Here is a 22145-nt window from a genome sequence, read left to right as displayed (position 1 = left end):
AGTCTTTAATAAAGACTTTTTTTCCTAAACCACAGTTTTCTTCCACAGTTTCATTAATATAGTTGCACAATCTACTCTGAAGTCTCTACAGACTAAAAAACCCCAGCAACATTGGTTTTAAAGTGAAGAAGCAATGAAATTAACAACAGTTGAAGAATTATTGTACCAGCAGTTTCTAGCTTTTGAATGAGAACTTTGCACATCTGCCACTTTGAAGCTCACTTGAGCAGGGTTTCCTTTTTTTTCTAATATCAAGTTGTGTAATTAAGAGAAGTGAAGCACACAGAGTAGAGTTGTATGAATAAAAAAAGAACTGAAAATGTGTCCTGATTGTTTTCCAAAATTGCAAACAGGTTTCAGATGTTATTTCTACAGACAAGGCAGGAATAGAAACACAGGTGCTTAAAGGGAAATAGCTCCAAACTGTGAAATTACTGGGGCTTACAACATATTTTCCTCCCTTAACTTTTATAGTTCACCTGCATTTCTGCAAAGATGAGACTGTTGAAAAAATCTACCCAGTCTCACAGTCCATGCATAAAATGGGTAACAAGTAAATTGCATTGGTTGCATCTCAAAAAGAGGCCAATTCAGAGAACACAGCCTGCAAGTGACTCAGTGCAGTTACTTTATCCCTGTATTTCATTTTAATGCCTGCCAATTAAAATAAGACATTGTTTTTCTGTTTATTTTAATGCAGAACATCATGAAACTCATCAGGGCAGATGCACAATATTGCATAACTATTCCGAAGAGCAAATGGAAAGAATGATGAAAACATGATGTCTGCCACAATAGGACACAATAAATAAATTACATTTTGATATGGATAAAAAAACTTAATGCATAGAAACAAGCAATAAGACCAACCTTTGCCAGCCATTCCCACACTATAATGTAAATGTTTCCAATATTATTCTAAGAAGCAGCTGAAAATCCAGGAAAACCAGAAATGCTACTGACAATTTTCACCTATCATCACTTTGATTTTTTCTTTATTGTAATTATGCGATAACATTCACTCACTCCCAAAATGTTGGTAGAGGAATGACAATACTTCCTAAGGCAGAGGAAATGAAATTTCCTCAAAGTGAACTGCTGGCTACTTAAGATAACTAGTGTGGGGGCACTGACATATGTATTGAATTACAACACCAAATGTGTATGTAATTAAATGAAGAAGTTCAAGCAAACTCCTCTACTGCATCACATGCAATGCAGGCGAAAATGAAACCCTATTTTAATTTAAAACTAGCGAATAACACAAAGCTCATCTTCCAAACAAAATACTTGAGAAGATAAAAAATAGGAAGTTCAGCCTCTTGCAAAGGTAAATGATAAACTGAATGATGAACTTCAAAAGTTATAGCAATTGTGAAATGAATCAATTACATCTATTGGGTGAAAACAATAGCTTAGCTTTGGATGTATCAGTTTAAAGAATGAATAATTGTGATTACAGTTTACTAGCCTGTGATTTAACACACGCTCAGTTTCTCTCCATCTCTGCCACAGGTAGATTGGACAAGGTTGTGTTTGGCCAGAACAGGCAGTCCTCATGCTTCTAACCTTTACAAACCTGTGCTAATAACGTTTCACTTCAGCTAAAGAATAACTGGACAAAAATCAGACTCATCTGGAAGAATTTTTTTAATACTGGTGCAAGTCTGTAGCACAACTCTAGCTTAGCACTCCTGATTTTAAAAACAAGCTAACTCACTAAAATGGGAACTATTAAGAAATGGAATTGCTCCAGTCATAACAGTTCCAGTAGAGACAGAGAAAATCAGGACAGTAAAGATAAAGTTAACCCTCACTGGAGAAATGAGAAAAACTCCTTTTTTTCTGTTCTCTAGCCCATCTATGTAAATAGCTTTACCTGCTGATTCATTTAAAGGTAAAAATAAATAATTAGTAAACCCCCAACCTCAGCAGTGACAGACATCAGGGGACCCCATCCATGTTGCTGAACTCTATAGACTTTTAGTCAGCAGCTATAGCAGAAGAGAGCAATCAGCTCAGTTCTGCAGTCTGATCAAAATGCAATTCCTACAACCTTAAAGCATCCTATTATCATAGTAATTCTTTTTGTTTCATAAAATCAGCATTTCAATTTCAGTGAAGAGCCATGCTGAGCAGGGTAACAGAATGTGACAGTCTCTCTTTCAGAAGACTTTAGAAGAAAATGAAAGTAGGCAAATACATAAAATATATTTGAAAGGTACAGAGATACTGATTTTACAATCATAATTTTCAGAATGCTTGTGAGAACAAAGTGAATAGTGTGTTTAACAGAAGATTTTTACTGCTATCCAGGAGCTTGCAAAGTAGAGAAAAGGTCAAAAAGCACTAGAGGGAGCTACTGCTCCACTTGGATTCTTGTATTCAGCACAAATTGCTACCCGCTGGATTGAGATGGGTGTGAGCACAAATCTCGGCTCTCCTGTACTGAGATAACAGTACTCAAAAACTACAGCAAGGATGCATCCTACCAATTCTGAACCAGAAGAGAATCAACGAACACATTAAAAATCTATAATATGTAATAGACTTTACACAAATACAAAGGAAGAATATATTCCATAAGTTTACAAAAATATTTTTTATAGCTGATCAATAAAAATCCTTATTGACTCTTTGCCTTTTGTGAGCACAGGATTTGTTCCAAAGAGGGAAAAAAAAAAAGCATAAGGAAAAAAATGACACGAAAGAAAGGATATCTGGGAGAAATTTCATAGAAAATCCCACTTTAACTGAGTAGTTTCATTACCAGATGCCAATCAATCTATGTTTCTGACAGTGAAAAACGTTTTTAACCAAAGCTATGCAGATGATGTTAAGGGACTAGAAACTCACACCAAGCATTAATTTTACTTTAAAAACAATCCCCAGAAATTAGGTTAGGGAAAAAAAAGTAAAAAGATGAGATATCTAAAGAAGATTAGAACAGTCTTAAATGCTGCCATGCTACAAGTAGATTTTTGACTGTTAGCAGATGCTTTTACACTTCAGTCACATGAAAGCACAGCATGTATGCTGACTTCAATTTTTGTAACTTTCCAGTTTTCTTTAATTTTACCCCAGTCTTTTCCCCACAAATCCCTACATGTGCACATTGTTATTAGGACTGTCCTTTATAATAAATACTTTGAGTATTGTATTTTCTTATCACAGTTTTTATGTGTTTTTTTTTTTTTTTTTTTTGTCAGTACTGAGCACTTGACTAATATCTAAATGAAATACTCAACACCATGGCATAAAATGATAAATAAATTAGGTAAATTTATTAATTTCAAACACACAGTGCATGCTGTAGCTGCCCTAACAATTAATGACTGAATCTCTTTTCCTCAAAAACAATAAAAAACGTTTTTTTTTTTTTGTTGTTTTTTTTTTAAACAGCAGCCAAAACACAAACTTTTTTATACTGGAGAGTCTAATTTTTACATATTCAATCTGTTAACTATTTTGTACCCTGTGTAGGCCAAAGTTATGCCAGCAATCACCCTGCAGGTGTGACTGTTCTGTTGCACTTTGGAAAAGCCAGAGTAAGAGCTAACAATGCATCCATGTGCATGAAGCAGCTGCTTATTATTAGGGAAGAAAGGTAACTGGAAGCACAGCAAAACTGAATATAGTTTGAGCCTTGAAAAAGAGAGGAGAATGATGGATCCTGTTAAAGTTTTTTTGGTGCATATAAGCTGTGGCACTTGAAGTATGGGGATCCTGCCAATGCATGTTAGCAGGCATTGCTGCTTTTAGAGTATTCCTTTTTTACGTGTTATCTTCTCAGCCATGGAAGAGGAACACAAGATGGTGGTATAGCTGTATTCAAAGCGAGGAGTGCATCAAGAGAGTTACACCAGAAACAAATACTTTAAACCAATATTTAGGCCGTGGCTGTTTAAGGAATGCTTTTCTGTATGTAGTACTAGGCTATTACCCAATACAGAGTTCCTTGTAGTGACATTGCCATGCTGACAAAGTTGAGTTTTCCACTTGCTGCAAGAAAATCTGAGATAAATCTCAGTAATAGAAACACAACTTAGCTTCCTCTCAAGATTTCTGGTATATGTGTCAAGGATCATACATCTTCACAAGCCTGACCTGCCAGCAAATCTAGGCTGGCAGAAATCTGTAACGCAGAAACAGCTTTTCACTAGCTCACAAAAAGCTAAGTAGATTAGGTCTAACATTGACCTCTGCTATAGTTTGTTTTTTTATCCTTTAAAGGTTATATTTGGCACTTGTATTCATCTGTTTGGCCTCCTGCAATCTGCAATATCATTTCAGCATTAGGACTGTGCAAAAGACTCAAACAAGCAAGGCTTCAATATGATTGTATGCAGGGGACAACAGTGAAAATGAGGGATTTTAAACTGGTTTTATGCAGGATAAATGAATTCCATCATAAATGCCTCTTTCTAAACACGTTTTTCAAGAAAAAAAATTATTTATGAAATGTATGCAGCTTTTGTTTTGGATGAGGGTAGATGACATCTGTTTCATTTTAGTCATTGTATCCTGTGCAGCAGTGCATTATTCTCTTCTCCTCTCTACATGTAAGACCAGGTTGAAACATTTGAATCAAGTGTTCAGATGCATAAACCACCAGCCTTTATCCAGGTAAGCAAAAGAAGGAATTATAACTTTTTTGTTTTATATTAAGAATGTAAAGCAGCAGAAGTTTACTTAATCCACAAATAGCTGTTTTGCATTTGTGCATGACAGCATTTTTATAATACAATGCACAGAGAATTTTACAAATATGACTGTCTTCTTCTAACAAAAAAGGGCTGCTTTCATTGAAGACTAATATACATTCATGCCTGACTTGAATTTTAAATCCTTTATTTTTATTTTTAATAGAGAAGAAAAAGAAAATCCCAAACCTCTTAGATCTGAGCTAAACCCTTTAGTTCTTCATATTACAAATCCTTTCATAATGTCATGTATTTCTTAATCTTTTTAATTCTTCAGTCAACTCATTTGAACTACAGCTGAGTGCTCATTCCAGTGCTGGGTATAATCCTCCCCATCATTCAGACAGTTGGCACATGCTTCACAGAGTCCTTCATCTTTTAAATTACCCCTCTGAGACAGAAATTATCCCTTCTTCTACGAAGCATCATGCATTTTGCAAAGGGAATGAAAGCACAATATTCACAGCTAGCATACATGGCCAGTCTTTCTTTGAAATGCCGATTTCTGCTTCCTCTGCTGAAGTTTCCACCTTGTTCTTTCCCTCCTGTGTAGTCCCTCCTACTTGCAGACCCACTTCTTTTATTTATGCTGCAACAAAAGGCTACCAGTAGTAGGTGTTTGATACAGCAGCGTACACACAGATCAATTATTTTGAACTATAATTATCATCTGGTAACCTGCTATAAAAGAGTTAACAAAGTCCAAGGACAGAGTGAAAATTTCCCATTCCCCTCATTCGTTACTCACAGGAGGTCCTGGTGGCCCCGGTTTTCCTGGAAGGCCTGGTTTGCCTCGTCTCCCCTGGAAACAAAAAAATTACAACAGACATTTATAAATGCTGTGGTTAGGGACTGATTTGGAATAAGAATTCTAAGAAAAGATTTGTTGCCTTATGTATTAGCAAAAAAACCTCAACAAAATCCATTCAAAATTAACACTCTATATCAGTGACTGCAATACTATCTAATATGAGTAGTTTTAGGATTGCTTTTAATAGTTCTAACAAACTATATTTGCATCTCCATCGTGGTCACATTTTAAAATTTTGTCTCAAATATCGCATATTGATGTGGTTATTACATATGGTGCATATTGATAGGATTATTACAAAGTACCTTGATGAGGTGTAAAGAAATGATATTTGTATGAACACAGCAGAGCTTGGGATGTACATATGTGCAATATAACCCAATTAGAAAATATACGTACCTTCTTCTCTGGGATGTGATAATGAGCACAAAAGCCAGAGATTTATTTGCAAAAACAGTTCACCTTCTTTGTGCAATTACTACCATCTGTGTATATATAATGCACATGCAAAATCATTTGCAATAAAACATAAAGTCCATAAAAGTCTACTTAAGGGAGATTTTGCACTCAGTTTCTAAAAAACACATGCATATGTAACTATTACAATTTTTTAGTACAGATTTGCTTGAACAACTGTTTTCACATATGCTTTTTTTTAGGAAGATCAACATAAAAATGGAAGTAATTTACAGGAATTAACATCCTTATTGCCAAGCTGAAATCTGATGCACATTTTTTGGAAACAACAGCTGAGAACAACTAATATCTAGGTGAAAAGGCCAAAGAAAAAAGTGCTGTATCCATTAAGAGTAAACTTTTCCCTTGCATATGGCAAATGTAAATTAATGTTGAACATTAGTGGGGGGTGTCCTGGTAAAAACTTGGCTTAAAAAGTGAAAAAAATAAAATTCTGGCTGATGGTTCACAATTAACACCTAGGGATATTTCTGCAAGCTATGCTCGCTACTTCTAAGCATGCTTCTGTAGTCTGTTAAATAAGAGTGTCACATAGACTGCAGAAGTATTCTCAGGAACAGAAAGTGTAATCCAGTTTTGCTCTTTCCAGGTGAGAGCCCTGATCTGTAGGAAAGCTCTCTCATGATGTGCTTTTCATTAATCTTGATCTATACTGAGGGGATGTCAGTAAGGGTGGAAAATCCCTCTCACATCCTGCAGCTCTCCAGGGAAACCTCTTGCCTAGAAGCCAGGGACTCTCCTGAGAGTGGTAGGTATCTCAATCCCTTCAAGCTGAAGAAAGAACAAAGATTGTGTGGATGTGTTTCAGCCATTGGGCTGTGCCATACAACATGTACACTGCCACCATGATTTTATGAACGTCCTCAGCCAGTCAGCAGGAAACAAAACCACCTCAGCATGTTTGGAGCATCAGATTCCTGGGTCTTAACTAGCTGAGACATATGTTATGTGCTGAGCTGTTTAATCCCACCAGTACTTGCACATGCAGGGCTGTAACTGCTGCAGCTAAGGGTAAATTTTTAGAACCAAAATACAGTACTAGGTGCTTAGACTAGGCTCAAGGCTCTACTGGCCCTTACTACCCACCGTCAGCACGTCCTCTGCTGTGCTGGTAACACTCTCCCTGCAGCCCCAGGACCAGCTAGGGCTGGGGGCTCAGCTGGGCTAACGTGGAGTAGGTTTTGACTTTGGTCAGCTCACTGATGCTGCTCACTGAGCAACTGAGAAGCTCGCCTGGCCACACATGCACGAGCAAAGGGAGCTGTGGATAGCTACATCTGTACTTTTGGACTGACCTCTGCTTCGGAAACACAGGTGGACACTGATATTTCCTGACTTAAAAAAAAAAAAGAAACAGTAAACTTCCCTTAGAAAGTAGGAAAAACAGACTGAGAGGTAATAATGTAATAAACGAAGATAAATTACTCCATACTTTTAAAATAGTCCCTCCAAGTTATAATCATCTACAGTGTTGACTTCTTGAAGCACCCTCCTTTTCCTGTTTGAACTTATCTAAAATATCCTGAGGGTGACACTTAAAGTCACAGCCGTCTAAACAAAGTATCAAGGAAGTGTCAGGAGGAAGAAGACAGGGCTTTGATTGGCAGACACAACTGTGAATGAGGTGTTAATTACACAGGAAAACATGGAATATGTTGGGAAGGCAATTTTATCTCTGTTTACAAGATGAACTAAAATGTGATTTATGACATAACAAAGACAAAACTTGATGAACTTTCTGAAAAAAAAATCCAGTTATAAAAAAAAAATTGGGGATAGTTATTTTTACCATCATTTATTAATTACTAGAACACATACCCAGTGAAACATTTGCCCCACTTTTTATCCCATCATTATATTATTAGCAATTTTGCAATGTTGCATGCAAAACCACACAGATCAGTATGAGGCATAAGCTTTTTGTAGAGTAATAAAAGTCCCTTTTTTGCCTCCAAGCACCTTTGTAAACTGTCTGGTATTTTAAATTTAATACAGAAATGTATGAAAGGCCACTACCTTTCAGCAATACCTTTCAGATACAGAGACTTCAATATTAGGAATACTTTCTGCTGACTTCTCAGGATCAGCAGGGGAAAAAAATATATATATACTATAGTAAGAGTGTAAGTAGAAAAAATTGGTTTATGTTTTTGTTCAGGGTAATTAAAACAATTAGAAGAATGTTTTTGACAAGCCCATTATGATGCTGCCTTGGGCAGACCATGAGCCAGACCATGACTAAATATTTACATTTTGATTTTGAGTCATCCTTCTGGCAAGAAAGAAGTGAAAAACATCTCAGTGCCCTCTCTGGTTTATAGAATGGGCTTAGCAGAGAGTCAAAGTTCCCATCTCCTGCTCAGCTGTGGGTCTTGGTAGCCCCATGAGAGCCGTATTTATTGCCACTCTGCTGTGCAGAGGGCTGGTAGCCCACACAGGAGGCTTGCTACCTTCATTTAGCTTCATTGAGCAAATATTGAGGTTATAAACCACTCAAAATAGAAATAAATGTCCTAGGATCATATTGTTCCTTTAACTAAATAAAAAATGCAATACCACCTACATTCACTTAAAAACGATATGTGGTGTCAACAAGTTGTCTAATGCTACTTAGAATACCTGAAGAAGACCAAAACAGTTGCTGGTTATTTGCTTTGTGCTGCATATATTTTTGCTGCCAATCAATGTAATAAAAAGTTTTCTAAATGTTATTGATATTGGATGCTGCTCCCTTGACTCCTGCCCTGACTGATGTGTACAGCAGGCTACTTTCCTCTTTCCCAAAGGACAGACTTCAGCTAGATCATTCAAATGACAAATCATTCAAATATCAACTGCTTGGTTAGGGGCAAAATAAGATAAAATACTAAAAATAAAGCAAATGAGAGATTACATGCTTCAGGAAACCCAGCTGAGTGCCTAGCTGAAGTATGTGGTAAGCTGCATTCTTTATTTCTCTTTTCCTTCACCCATTCTGTGAATTGAAATGACTTGATGAACTTTGCCTGACATGAGATGGAAAGCTGTTCAGAAGAGAGGCTCTGGTCATCCTCCCACAGGATTTGTGCTCTGGTTCTGACTGCTGACCCTGGGCACTGCTGCAGGTCCAGCACACAGTGCAAGAATTCAAAATCTGCATTGTAACCCTCTGCAGTACCATGCCATATCCATCTATTCACATCTCTAACTTTAGAGGAGTAAGATCTCTAATACTAGTGTTTAAAAATAAGCTGCAGATTATTTAAGGATAAAATCAAGCAGTTGTGTAGGAACACTGACATAATTTATGGAATTAATAATTTAAAGATTCTACACTTTAGTATGAAGGTAAACGTTCTTAGAATAAACCCATGGGAATTTTCAAGGGATAGTGCTAATTAGTGGTTTTTTGAAACACATCATCACATTTCAAAACAAGAAGTAGTTCTAAGAAAAGTAGAAATCTGGGCTTTAAAGGCTTAACTTCTGTAGTTGTTATGCAAAATTAATGAGGTTTATGTAATAGTTTTGCCAAGCTAAACTATGATTCTCTTGGTTAATCCTTGGTTAACCAGACTTAAAAAAGCACAGATATAACAGGAGGTGAGTGGGGAGTAAAGGACCCCTCACTGTGCCTGACCTACAGATGGCTGTCAGCACCTTGAGTACCTAAACGCAGCCACATTGAGCTCTGGGCAGTTAAAGAACTCCAGACGGCCAAAGTTGCCACCAAGCAGCCAAGTGCCAATTCCAGTGCCTACACTAACTCAGATTATAGCAAGAGTTTGGATAGTCTCTCCCCTAGATTGAAAATCTACATTGCAGAAAATGAAACCTTGTTAACTTCAGTAATACAGTGTTAGGATTTGAATGTACCATTTCTTTTTCAATCCTATTAACTTTGGCCTTGAGGATGTATTACGGTAACCAGTACATTACAAATTAACCTCTGTATTAGATGTTAAATTGAACAAAATCATAAGAAATAAGGCCAGAAGGAAAGAAATTAAAATTAAAATGCTTGCAGAAATCAAGTGCAAGTCTGTTCATCATACCCCACTAAAACCTTTCATAGAAACACAGCTCACAAAGAATAGAGCACACAGAGCCTAATCCTCTGTTTTGAGAGAAAAGTAAGTAGGGAGCACCTCACTGATGCAGAAGCCTTCCAGCACTCAATCTTGGGTTTCCAAAATAATTTTAGGAATGATTTACAAAATCTCTAGTTTCTTTATTATGACATTAATAAAATGCTTAAAGGGATTCCTAGCCAGGCTACATAAAACTGAAATGTGCTTAACAAACAAAAACATCCTTAAACAGGCATAGCAATGTCAAGAAGTCAAATGCTATGACCTCTTTTGCCAAAAAATGATTAGACAAAATCCATCACAATTTTTCAAGTGTATCCATAAAAGTTCAATTTTATTTAAAAACAAAAGAAATAATTTTCAACTATATTTGGATAGTTTATACCTTAACTTTTATTATTAGATATAATTTCTTATTCTTTCATATTTCTATACCTTTGGCTAAAAGACATTTGTCACCCTATGACATGAAATAACTCACAGATGCATGTGATGTAAAAGAGGGAAGAAAAAGAACCAAATAGAGATTTTATATTCTGACTCCACTATATATAGAATATTAAAAGTGACAGTGGATTGGAGGATGAAATTGCCACCTCTCCAACCACACTGGTCAAACCAACAGTTCATCACTTCTCTCCACCCACAAAGTAGAATGCAAAACAATCGTTGTTTTTATGAACAGTGTGAAAAGTTCTAGTAGAAATATGTAAACATCAGAAGGCACAGAAAACTTTTAGAAGAACTGTAAAACTCTCAAAAGAACACGGCAACAGACATTAAAAGAAATATTAGTAACAGAGTATTTGGAAAAGAGTCTGAAATTCTAAGAGCCTCTTAAAAGTTATACCATTTCCGCCATTCCATTAAAAGTTAGGTTTTAATTTCTACAGTGGAAATTGACAAGGGGAAAAAGAAGAATTTTTCTGATTGACAAATCTATTTTTAGCATTGTAAATTACAACTGTTTCATCCCATTTTTAAATGCTAAAGTGGAAAAAATAAATATTTTTAAGCTGTATCCTAATTTACTGGACATGTACTTCAAGGTAGAGACTTTCTGAGAGAAAAACTGTTTTACATTAAGTATTTTGGACTGTTAAATGTCAGAGTGAAGGAACATACAGAGCTCTAACTTAAAGATGAAATAAGATTGGAGCCTTGCCTTTTTAAAAACAACTTACATCAAAGTCAAGGACTGAGAAGATTAAAAGAGATTCCAAAATTCCAGAGATATAGCTGTGAAGAAAATGTTTTGCATTGTGTCAGGAGGCTGACCTGCAATGCAGACATTATCATTGTTCTGTAAGGTTTGTTTTATAATTGGTTAAGTACAACATTTACTCACTGAACTTGAAAATAAATTATGTCAAAGAAATATTTAAGTTCTATAAATGAGATAAATGCAATCTGAATTTAAATTAATTTTGATGCCACTCTAAATAATTATGTTAAGAAAACCTAACAGCTCTACATTTATTTATTTATGAAGATTTTCTACTCTGTCAAACTAACTTTCTTCATGCTTGATTAGAAAAACTTGTAATCTTAGAGAGTAGACTGATTATTAACATAAGGCAAATATTGCAGTTTCATAGAGTCCCTCCAGAAATGTAATTTTAGAGAAATCAATGTTGAAATACTAGATATGACAACAGATTCTTAGTTTTATGAGGTATTTAATTTATTACTAAGATAATGCTAAAATAACTTCCTCTTAAGTGAAGTATTTGGTATTATAAACACAACTATTGGAAATAAGGAAGTTCTTTCAAAAATATTTACTTCAGGACACCTGCAACATCCCAAGGAATATAAGAGTCAAGGATATGGCTGTGATATTGTAGAAAGATTTTTAAATGCTTGAACCTGATTCACCACTGGAAACAGGGAAACCACCATGATAGAGAAATAATCTGTTTAAATACATATAAAAGACTTTAAAATAGTGTATTAATCCATAAAAATGAAGCTGTTAGCTATGCTGAGAATAAGCAAGAGCTAGTCACATAAAAAACACTGAATTGTCTGGGTTGGAGGAAAGTCTTAAGATCACTTAGGATAATCCCTGTCCTCAAGCAGGATCAATTGTCCAGGACTGTGTCTACTCAGCTTTTGAATATCTCCACAGATGGAGACTCCACAACTTCTCTGGGCAGATAGAATTTTGTGGGCTTTGGTTTTTTTGGGTTTTTTTTAATTTCTTACCCATTGCCTCTTGTCACCACCTATTACTGAGGAGAATGTGTCCCCTGCTTCTTTATTCCCTCACATTAGATATTTACACACTGATTAGATTCCCACTGAGCTTTCTCCAGGCTGAAGAGTCCCAGCTGTCATTGTCTCCTTCCATGGAAGTTTCTCCAGCTGCACCTTGATGCCCCTGAGGAAGTCTGTATCTTCCTTGAGGTGGTCACACCAGGGCTGAGCAAAGGGGAAGGATATCTCCCTTGACCTGCCGGCAGCGCTCTTTCAAATGCAGGCTGGGATATTGTGGGATCCCTGTTTTATGCCACAAGGATTTGCTGCTGGCTCATGGCCTGCTTATTGTCCAAACAGTTCTACACAAAGCTTTCTACCAGACAGTTTGCTTCCAGTCCATGCTCATATCTGGGATTATTCCTCCCAAGATGCTGAATTTTGCATTTGCTCTTGTTGAACTTGATTTGCCCTTTATTTCTTCTGCCTCAGTTCTCTGCTACATTCGGCCCCATTGTCCAGGCTGTTAATGAGGACACTGAACAGTGGCTCTAGGAGCAGCCCGGGGGTACACCACTTATGACTCCTCTCCAAGTGGACATTGTGCCACTAATGAAAAATTTCTGGACCTTGTTTTTAAGATGGTGGTTTTCAATCCACCTCACCATCCATGCATCCAACCTGAACTTTGTCAGCTTGTGTACAAAGATAATGGGAGATAATGTCAAAGGCTTTGCTAAAGCTGAGGTTGGCATCTACTGCTTACCTCTCATCCACCTAGCTAGTCATATCATAGTGGAAAGCAATGATTTGGTCAAGCAAAATTTTCCTTTCTTAAGTCCATGCAGACTACCCCAATCACCTTCTTGTCTTCCATGTGTTTGGAAATGGTTTTCAGGAAGATTTCCTCTTTCACATTGCCAGGGATTGAAGCCTATTGGCCAGTAGTTCCCTGTATGTTCCTTTGTGAAGACAGAAATGATTTTTGCTCTTTTCCAGTTTTCAGGAGCCTCTCCCAGTCACCATGAACATTCAAAATAATGCAGAGGATTGTAATGTGTGAGTCTCTATGGACTTAGACAGCTGTGTCCTCCATCTGGGTGTGAAAGTCTGACAGCAAACAGCTGTCAGTGCTCCTTCAGCAGCGCTTGGGTCCTGTGCCTTGTGACCACCATCTCTAAGCGTGTGCATGCTGGACACAGAAGGTTTGCCCTTTGTGCCCTCCTGCACAAACTGCTGAGCCACCTGCTGCATCTCCTGCCTGCCTCTGCCATGGCTGCACAAACTGCTCCTCAGAGTCCTCATCCTGGCACAGGCCAGGAGGAGCCTGACCTGCCTGCCGTGGCACTGCTGCTCAAGGACAGCTGAGAGAGTTTGTCAGAAGCTGCCAGAGCCACCCTTGCCTTAGCCTCACCTGGAAGCAACAAGCATCCTCAGTGTCCTCAGAGGCTTCCCAAAATTGCCAAAATCCCAGAAAAAGTGCCTAGGAGCTCAAGAAGGCATCAAGAGGATTGTAAAGAAGCAGAAACTGCTGCACAGGCTCCTGAGTATTTCAGCTGCATGCTGCGCCTGGCTCTTCTAGAGGCCAGCTGAGAATGCAAAATCACCCTGTCTTGATTTCACAGCATCGCTGTCTAGTAAAATTGACTTGATCCTTCATGTTAAGAAATTTTTTGCAATTCACTGCAGTATTATATTTTAAAAATTGAATAATTTTCAGAAAAAAATATTATTTACAAAAAATGCAGCAATTTCAGGGAAAATCACTGCTACAAAGATATCCAACTAAAATGAAGCATTACTTTCCAAACCATTTGGAATATTATTTTGGAAATATAAACTGCATTACATTTTATATACTATAGACAGTCTGGAAAGCTCCGTGCAGCCTGTAAGCTATAGGTAGTAGAATCTTTTAAGAATACACAGCAACATGGCAAAAGACTTGAAGACTTCAGAAAATTCTTTGCATGGGAGCTGAAGGACCCTAGTGGAATTATTTCAAAAATTAATGCAATGATGATTTGATTGTAGAGAAAAACTCTAAATACTTCTTCAGTATAAAGAAGACATTAAAAACCCAGTTGCTGAAGTCTAATAGAGGATTAGATACATGCTCAGTGTAAAATAAAATGCATATTTTGAAATGTGTGATTGACAAGAAACACTGCAAGAAAAACTTCAAGGAGACTTGCAGTCTGTTGTTGATGTCCTTTGAAGTGGAAACTGGACTTCTGCAAAATTTCTTACCCATTGCCTCTTGTCACCAGCTATTACTGAGGAGAATGTGTCTCCCTCTTCTTTATTCCCTCACATCAGATATTTACACACTGATTAGATTCCCACTGAGCCTTCCCCAAAAGCTCATCTTCTGCAAAAGATGATCTTCCTAGAAAGTGGAAGATGACTGAGAAAAGTAACAGTTCTGCACAACACAAGAATCCAGGAAGATGGCATGGTAGTCCACTGTGGTTTAAATTCCATGCAATGCTAGGTTGGTACCCAATCTTAGTATTGTTTGTGGGTTAGTAATATTGGACCAGGGACTTTTCTGAGTAATGTGTAACTACCTCTTGAAGCTCCTGATGTCATTCTGAGCAGTTGTATAATAGTATCAAGTTGCTGCAGCAGTAACATGCCTGAAGCCAATGTGATGGACACTGAAAAATTTTGTATGAATGTAGCCCCTGCTCACAGAGCAGTCTAGTATTTCTCATGCAGGAATGAGTAGCTGTTTCTACTGGCCCATTTCTTTCTGTGACCAGAACTAAAAGCCAAAACTCCTGCTGAGTAAGGTCTCATGTCTAACACAAACCACTCCATTAAAGATCAAAAACCCTAAAAAAATGTTATACAAAGTCATGACTTGTAGAACAAGAGGAAACACTAGACTTTTTTAAGAAGAGCAAATGTTTGAGGACTCCTTGAGGCCACAGGAAAACACAATATTGACTAACAAGTGTGAGTGGTGAATGGCAGTGAGTATCTTGGCAAAAGGAAAAACACAAGGACATGCTCACACAAAATTTAACTACATTCACTGATGATGTTATTTCAGCCCTTTAAATGAGTATTGTATAAGTCTCAGGTTGATTGAAGAATCAGAAATAGGTTCACTGTGTGCTCTTTGAATTTGGCCAGGTTGTGATGTAACCAGGTTATGATGTCTTTTGCCATGACAATTACTTTGGCCTTCAGAACAACAGTCTAATTAAGGATGGACAATATATGATGAATCATTAAATATCTTTTAAGATTTTTTGTAGTGCTACTAAAAATTCTAGGAAGTTACTTTTGTGTATATAAAGCATGGTAGTAAAACATGCAAAATTTAAAAATATTTGTTTGCTTGATCTCAAAACTGTTCCCCTCTTTTTAGTGCTGTGCAAAGGAAGCAAGATATACAAGTCTAAAGATCATTCTTTGTACCCATTACTCACAAAGGCTACTCTCCTGCATAAGCCAGTCACAATGAGAGGAAATAATGGAGATGAGAGGGAAAGGTGTCACAACAAGTGAGGAAAGAATGGGAACTGATGAGTCTACTCTTACAGACACAACCAATACTCTTGATAAATATTAGACTACTAATCCATTTGTTTATTCAGATAAGAAATATTTATGCATGTTGCTACTAGAGTTGTGTGAGAGAAATAATATAATTATGAATCAAATTTTTATTTGTCATCACACTGATTGCTCTCCAAGACTTCGTTATTTGAAACCTTTTAGCAAATTTGCAATTTTTTGTTAAATAAAGCCAAAAAATAGAACCTGGCCATCCTGATACAGGGTCCTTTAATGCTACAAAAACTGAATTTTCAGGGCTTCTCTCTCCTTCTGATTGATCTCCCCACACTACATTTCTGTAAACACATCACACTAGTGTACTGCTTTCTGCAAATCTTTTTATTCTTTAGGATATCTGGATAGAAGATATTTCAGACTTCTGCCACCAATTTCCATTGCTGACCATCATTTAAACAAGTAAGAACCTAAACTGCTCTTTGATGTGGGAGTAAGATGATAACCCAGTATGACCATACAGCAGTAATATAGTGCATTACTATATTGTATATACAGTATAATATATCAAAGACACATAAAGTGACATATTCAGTATTTTAATAATTATACATGGACTCTGATGACACCAGTAACTCTGTCTACAGCGCATCTATCAGAAAAAAGCTGTTACCACCTTATTTGAAAAAAATGTATTGATCCCCCTTTTTACTTGAAATAAATAAACCACTGACATCATCTAATTAAGTAATGATGTAGATTTGCATTTCTAAGACAATTTGATGTATATGTGAATAAGCATTTTAAGGTTGACATAACTTTGAACTCAAAAACTACAGTTTGGTTATTTTTATGTTTATTATAACAGTAGGAACACTTACTCTATTTCTATAATAATTATTATATATACTTTCATGATGTAGTTTTTTGTGCAGATTATTCCTGTGAGGTAAAAGAAATACTGTGTTTCAGACGTATTCCTTTCACTAAGGGTACAATTTTCCTAGTTCCCTCTTTAGTGAATGGAGGGAGATGGGTTTGGTATTTCTTAGTAGTTCTAATATTAAACTCTGATCTCGGCTAATATAACAAACCTCACTTAAAACATTCTGAAAATGCAAATGCATGCTGTTTTCCTTGCTTTCTTGCTTTTCTACTAATTTGCTATTGCTATTTACCTCTCACTAGCCCTAACCTGAGCCTTCTATATATGTTTCTTCAATATCACCATGAACACTGTTAATTCTCCTCATTTCCTTCTTTCAATGTGTATGTATCCTGAGGTTTGTAAGTTACATGCTATATGATTGTCCTCTCAATTCTTTATTAATCTAAGACCAATTTTCAAAAGAGTTGAACACTAAAAAATGCTCCAGATGTAGGTGGATTAAATTTTGAATATAGCAAGTAATGTATGAATGGCAACTTAAAATAAAAGTTCATGCTCTCAAAATGTGGCATCCAAATTTAACAGATGCTTTTGAGTGTTTCTGAGTGTCTTTTTTTCCTCTAATATGTTGCAGTTCCACTCTTGAGAATGGACACAATATTGCTTTCAGGTCTGAATAATATGTTGGAAAAAAAAAATATTAGCTAATTACGCACTCAATAATATGCTTTAATCTTCAAAAGACAGCCCATGAGAAAAGCAATAACTTCATATAATGTGAAAGATTTGAAGGATCTGCTGAAAGTAGAACAGAGCAACATGACATCTATAATTGAATAAAAAGGAGCATTTAATAGCCATTAGATGAGCACTGTCCTGTTTGTCATTAAACAGAGCAGAGATCTTGTTACAAACGGTATGTTGTTGTGTAATTAAATGTATTGGAAATGCAAAAGCACATGGGAGTTCAATTAAGCCTGCCAACAATGTTGTTAATGCTTGGACGGGAGTGGCCAGCAGGAGTATTGTTGTGAGCATCTCACTGGTAGAAAGGTAAAGACAGATGCTGGGACTCCACAGTCTGCTGCTCCCCTTGCTTGGCTCAAGGCAGCCGGGTGCATGGTGAGATTACAAAACCATCAGTGCTCTCATTTTTATAGGGGCTGGAGTGTGACAGCAGCTCAATTTTATGTGTGAGTAGGAAAATGTCCATGATGAAAGTATCAACCTACTAATTCCTACTGCAAAATGGAAAATCAATTTATCCACCATTTCCAAAGCAATTTATCCATCATTAAATATAATACAGTATGTTAACTCTGAAATTTTGCACAAAAAACGAAGTTCCAAGAGTGAAGTTTCTAAAACACAAGAATGTTTATAACTGTTCCTAAAGAACATGTCTTTTTGCAGATTCAGTACTCCACAGAACAAGTCTAAAATATGCTAAAAGAGGATACAACTATCTTTTCACACTGCCCTATATATTTAATTGCTAACTGTAATAGTAATGATAATTATAAAATTCTTACTAAGGATGTTAATATGCTAGTAAATGTGCTTCATTAACATTTTCATCACACAGCTTTGAATTCTGCATTACTACACCGGCTTTTTCTGACCAGGTTCTCAATCCTTAGTGAGAAGCAGAAATAAACTCAGCTTTTGTGTCTTTGTGTTCAGCTTAAATGGAATTTGGTGCTATGTTTAAAACTTAACAACCAACATAAAACATAACTTTGGGGCCTGTGTGTCATTACTCATTTTGTTCAAGAGCTAGTCTTCTGTTAGTTTTATTACTATTATTGGTATCCTTCAGTTAGCCTTTAGAAATTCACTGTAGTTTACTAAGATCAATAATGAGAAACACTTAATCTTTTTACTTCAGATATTTTAACTGTGATATTGAATATCAAGATGCCTAAATAAACCAAGAATTATTGAGCCCCAGCTTCAATACTGCAAATTTGGCACACACTTATTTGTAAAAATATTAAAATGCTTGAGTCACAATATCTTCCTGAAATTTTAGGAACATACTAGATTATAAATTTATAACAGTGAATTAATTCTTGTGATACCACAATCATAAGTATTTGTTATCTCCTCTAATGAATTATCAAATTCATTAAGTCAGGGAAAGTAAAAACAGAACATGGAGAAACCAGTCAGTCAGTTACTTAATTATATTGAAATTCTAAATGACCAAAGGTTTATTTAATGTATTTGGCAAATTCTGTCTGGCCCCTCCCCACCCCCCCACGACCCCCCAGTACCATATAGTATCTTTTGTACATATATGTTGTACACATAAGCACTGACACTTGCATAATGGGTCAGTACAACTGGTTTCTGCTAATATTTTAGATAATGACTCTAAATGCATATCTTTATATAGCTTAGATGTTTCAAAGTATAGTTCACCCCTGCCAAAAAAGGAAAACTGAAAAGTTTTAATATTTTTTCAGTTAAAATTACACCAGAAACATACTGCACTAAACACAGTACAATACATCTGTTCTGCCAGTCATGAAAACACTTTAGATGGTTGAAATTGTTAAATCTCCTTCAACTGAAGAGAAACCTCAAGTGTCAAGGCTCAGTTTGTTGTCAGCAAGCCTCATACTCAGCTGCTACCTTACCATTTTTTATTAGTGTTTAGGCAGAAGTCACACATCAAGCTGTTAGCACACTGACCAGTTGCTCACCAAGTTTACTCACCCTTTGACCTTCTTTGCCAGGTGGACCTTGGGGACCCTCCAGCAAACCCTTAAAATACAAACATTAAATAATTATAACATTCAGTGCTATTCTCATTCTCTATTTTTCTATAGAATGTAAGACAAGACCAAAGATCCAGATAGCAAGACAAGTATTTATTTCTAATAATAAGAATTGTCTATTCCTAACAACTCCTTCAATGTTATATTAAGGTGAAAAAAAAAGTCCAAACAATAATTATTAATCGCATTCCATCATATAAAGGCTGTATCCTTTGGAAAAGAGGAAGTAAGTCAGCACTAATTAAGCACAGCTATATTTAAGTACAATATTAATTGAAAAGTGATTTATCTTGTTAAGTTAGGATGCCATAAAAAATTGACAAAAAAAGTTATTTTAAATGATAGACAACTTACTCTACAACTCAAATTCAAATATAGGCACTGAAGGGGGAGGGGAAGGCAAGGAAAGGGAACTAAATATAGCAGAAGGCCTTATGCTCTCTGGATCCTAAGAACCAGCCCTGTGCTTCTTCCTCTGCAGTTCTGGCTTGGCTTTTCAAAACACTTTAGTGTCTCTTTTCTCTCTCCCTGTCTCCCCTGAACAGGCACCAGAGCTTTGAATGTTTTGAATATACCCTTGACCTGTGAGCCTTCTGTCTGAATTCAGTGCAAGGATCTGCCTTTTTCAGTCAGAGACCGAATCACAGACCACTTCTGATGCTTTGGGGCTTTAATTTTATCTCTGATTATTGTACAATATAATCATAAAGCCTTCAAATAACATCTCAGAACAACTTAAACAGTCATTCCCCTCACTCCCCGCTTTTTCCATGAGTCACCTTGGAACACAATTTAAAAAATTACTTTGAGGAAGCAATGCAATTTCCATTATAGCAACAAGAAATGTGAAATAATTTTCAATGTAATAAGCAAAGAATATGTAACAGTTCTGCATTGTATAATTAAAAAAAAAGCCTTGCATGTTATATTGCATACTTTTAGAGAGAGATGTCACACAGAGAACTTACATTTTGTTTATTTAAGAATTTGAAATATTAAAATTTTAAAATCTTTAAAATTACTCAGCTTTATGTATTGCTTCAGCATGAATTGTATCTTTAGTCAAATTCAAACACTTTACTTAGAATCAATTACACATATTTATTGAACCAATAAGGACCAACTGAGGCATCCTGAAAATCATGATTTTTTTAAAGTATGCAGATTTCTAGAAATGAATTTAAGAAGTTCATTTAGGATCTCTAATTCCCAATATAAACTTGAGAAAGTAAGTAGGCATTCCAAAGCTACTAGCTCATTATATCTTCAAGTAAAGTTTTAAGTTGATTAGAATGTAGTCTGACTTCAATTTTAAAAAGAATAGATCATTTCAAGAGCTTTTTCACTGCTACCATTTCTCCACTTTCAAATACTGAAGCTAAAAATATATCTCAGGCAGTATTTCATTATAGGATATTTCTCCTATCATTTCAGTTTATAATGTAAACAGGATAAGGTGTAGGATCTTTTGCAAAACTGATACACAACCTTTCCGTATTTCACCATAAGTTTATGGAACTAAAATATGCATGAGAATATGTGTCCAAAAAATAATATAATGGTAAGTTAATTACAGGGCAAGGTACGTAGCTTATGCATATACAAACCCATAAAGTAGCACATCAATGTGATCTCTGTAAAGCTTCTTTACTTTCTCATCTAGGTAGTGTGGAACTTGTTGTGTTCTGTCTAATTGTTCACAATATTCTAATTCTGTGAAGAAATTCTGAGAATTCAGGAAGAGATGGAATTTTGTTTTGTTAATTTTAGTGACAACTTTATGCAAGGGAATGAGATGAAAACCTGTAATGTCCGTTTTATGGAGAGGAAATACTTAGCCTCACATATCTGTATAATAAGGCTCCAAGGGGACAAGAATTACACAAGAATGCAACTGCACAATAGTGATAATTAATAGCCAACATTTTTTATCCAAGGAGTACTTTTATTCTTTTTCTTCTCTTTACAATATTATTGTCAAGAAAAAGGAACCAGATAAGGAGATTTATCTTCAAGGAAAGGGAGGAGAGCTGTGTACAATTGGTAACTAGGCAGGGAGGACTCCCCTGTACAAGGAGCCACATCCTGATATTGAAACTGAGGTAAAAGTTCACACCAACCTCAGTGGGATCTTCCGTTTAAAAATTGATAGGACAACAGAGGCCATGTTAACTAACACAGCTCTAAAACTGTAGTAACTTGGCCAAAGTAATGACGTAGCAATGCTATCTTTGCTCAACATTCACTGAAAGAGATAATGAAAAAATAACTGCAGAAGAAACCTGTGGGAGAAATAAAAAAAAGAAACATTCTACAGTGTATTCTGTCTAAACGGAGGAATAAAACATCTACCATTGAACTCCTATAGAACTTGGCAATGAATAGAAATACATGTTTGTAATATCTATTTAGGTCGCATTCCTATTTAATTTCTGGAGATCTTCCTTTGGAGATCAAAGATCAGATTTGGCTCCCTCCAGCCATGGATAGCATAGTAGGTTGGAGGAGCCCACCACCACAGATAAAGGGATGGAATATAGACTGAATATGCATACCTCTATCTATCTATCTATCTATCTATCTATCTATCTATCTATCTATCTATCTATCTATATCTATCCATCCATCCATCCATCCATCCACCCATCCATCCATCTCTCTGTCTACCAGTGGTATATGGGATATGCT

The 22145-nt window shown here is 36.1% G+C and overlaps 1 protein-coding gene across 6 annotated transcripts in view; it reads right to left on the bottom strand.

Moving 5' to 3' along the window:
• COL19A1 (collagen type XIX alpha 1 chain) overlaps nt 1-22145 on the bottom strand; it is a 203702-nt gene that overhangs the window by 57602 nt on the left and 123955 nt on the right. For all 6 annotated transcript variants that reach the window (XM_085576382.1, XM_085576378.1, XM_085576381.1 and 3 more), the window contains 2 exons: nt 19396-19443; nt 5452-5505 (listed from right to left, as the gene is read on the bottom strand). In XM_085576382.1, coding sequence (XP_085432508.1) covers nt 5452-5505; nt 19396-19443 — 102 coding nt within the window. The remainder of the gene's footprint in view (nt 1-5451; nt 5506-19395; nt 19444-22145) is intronic.

This window comes from Lonchura striata, chromosome 3, assembly GCF_050655825.1.
Source record: "Lonchura striata isolate lonStrDom1 chromosome 3, ASM5065582v1, whole genome shotgun sequence".
NCBI classification, from domain to species: domain Eukaryota; kingdom Metazoa; phylum Chordata; class Aves; order Passeriformes; family Estrildidae; genus Lonchura; species Lonchura striata.
The sequence above is the reverse complement of the archived record's forward strand: the minus strand, read 5'-3'. Positions and strand labels throughout refer to the sequence as shown.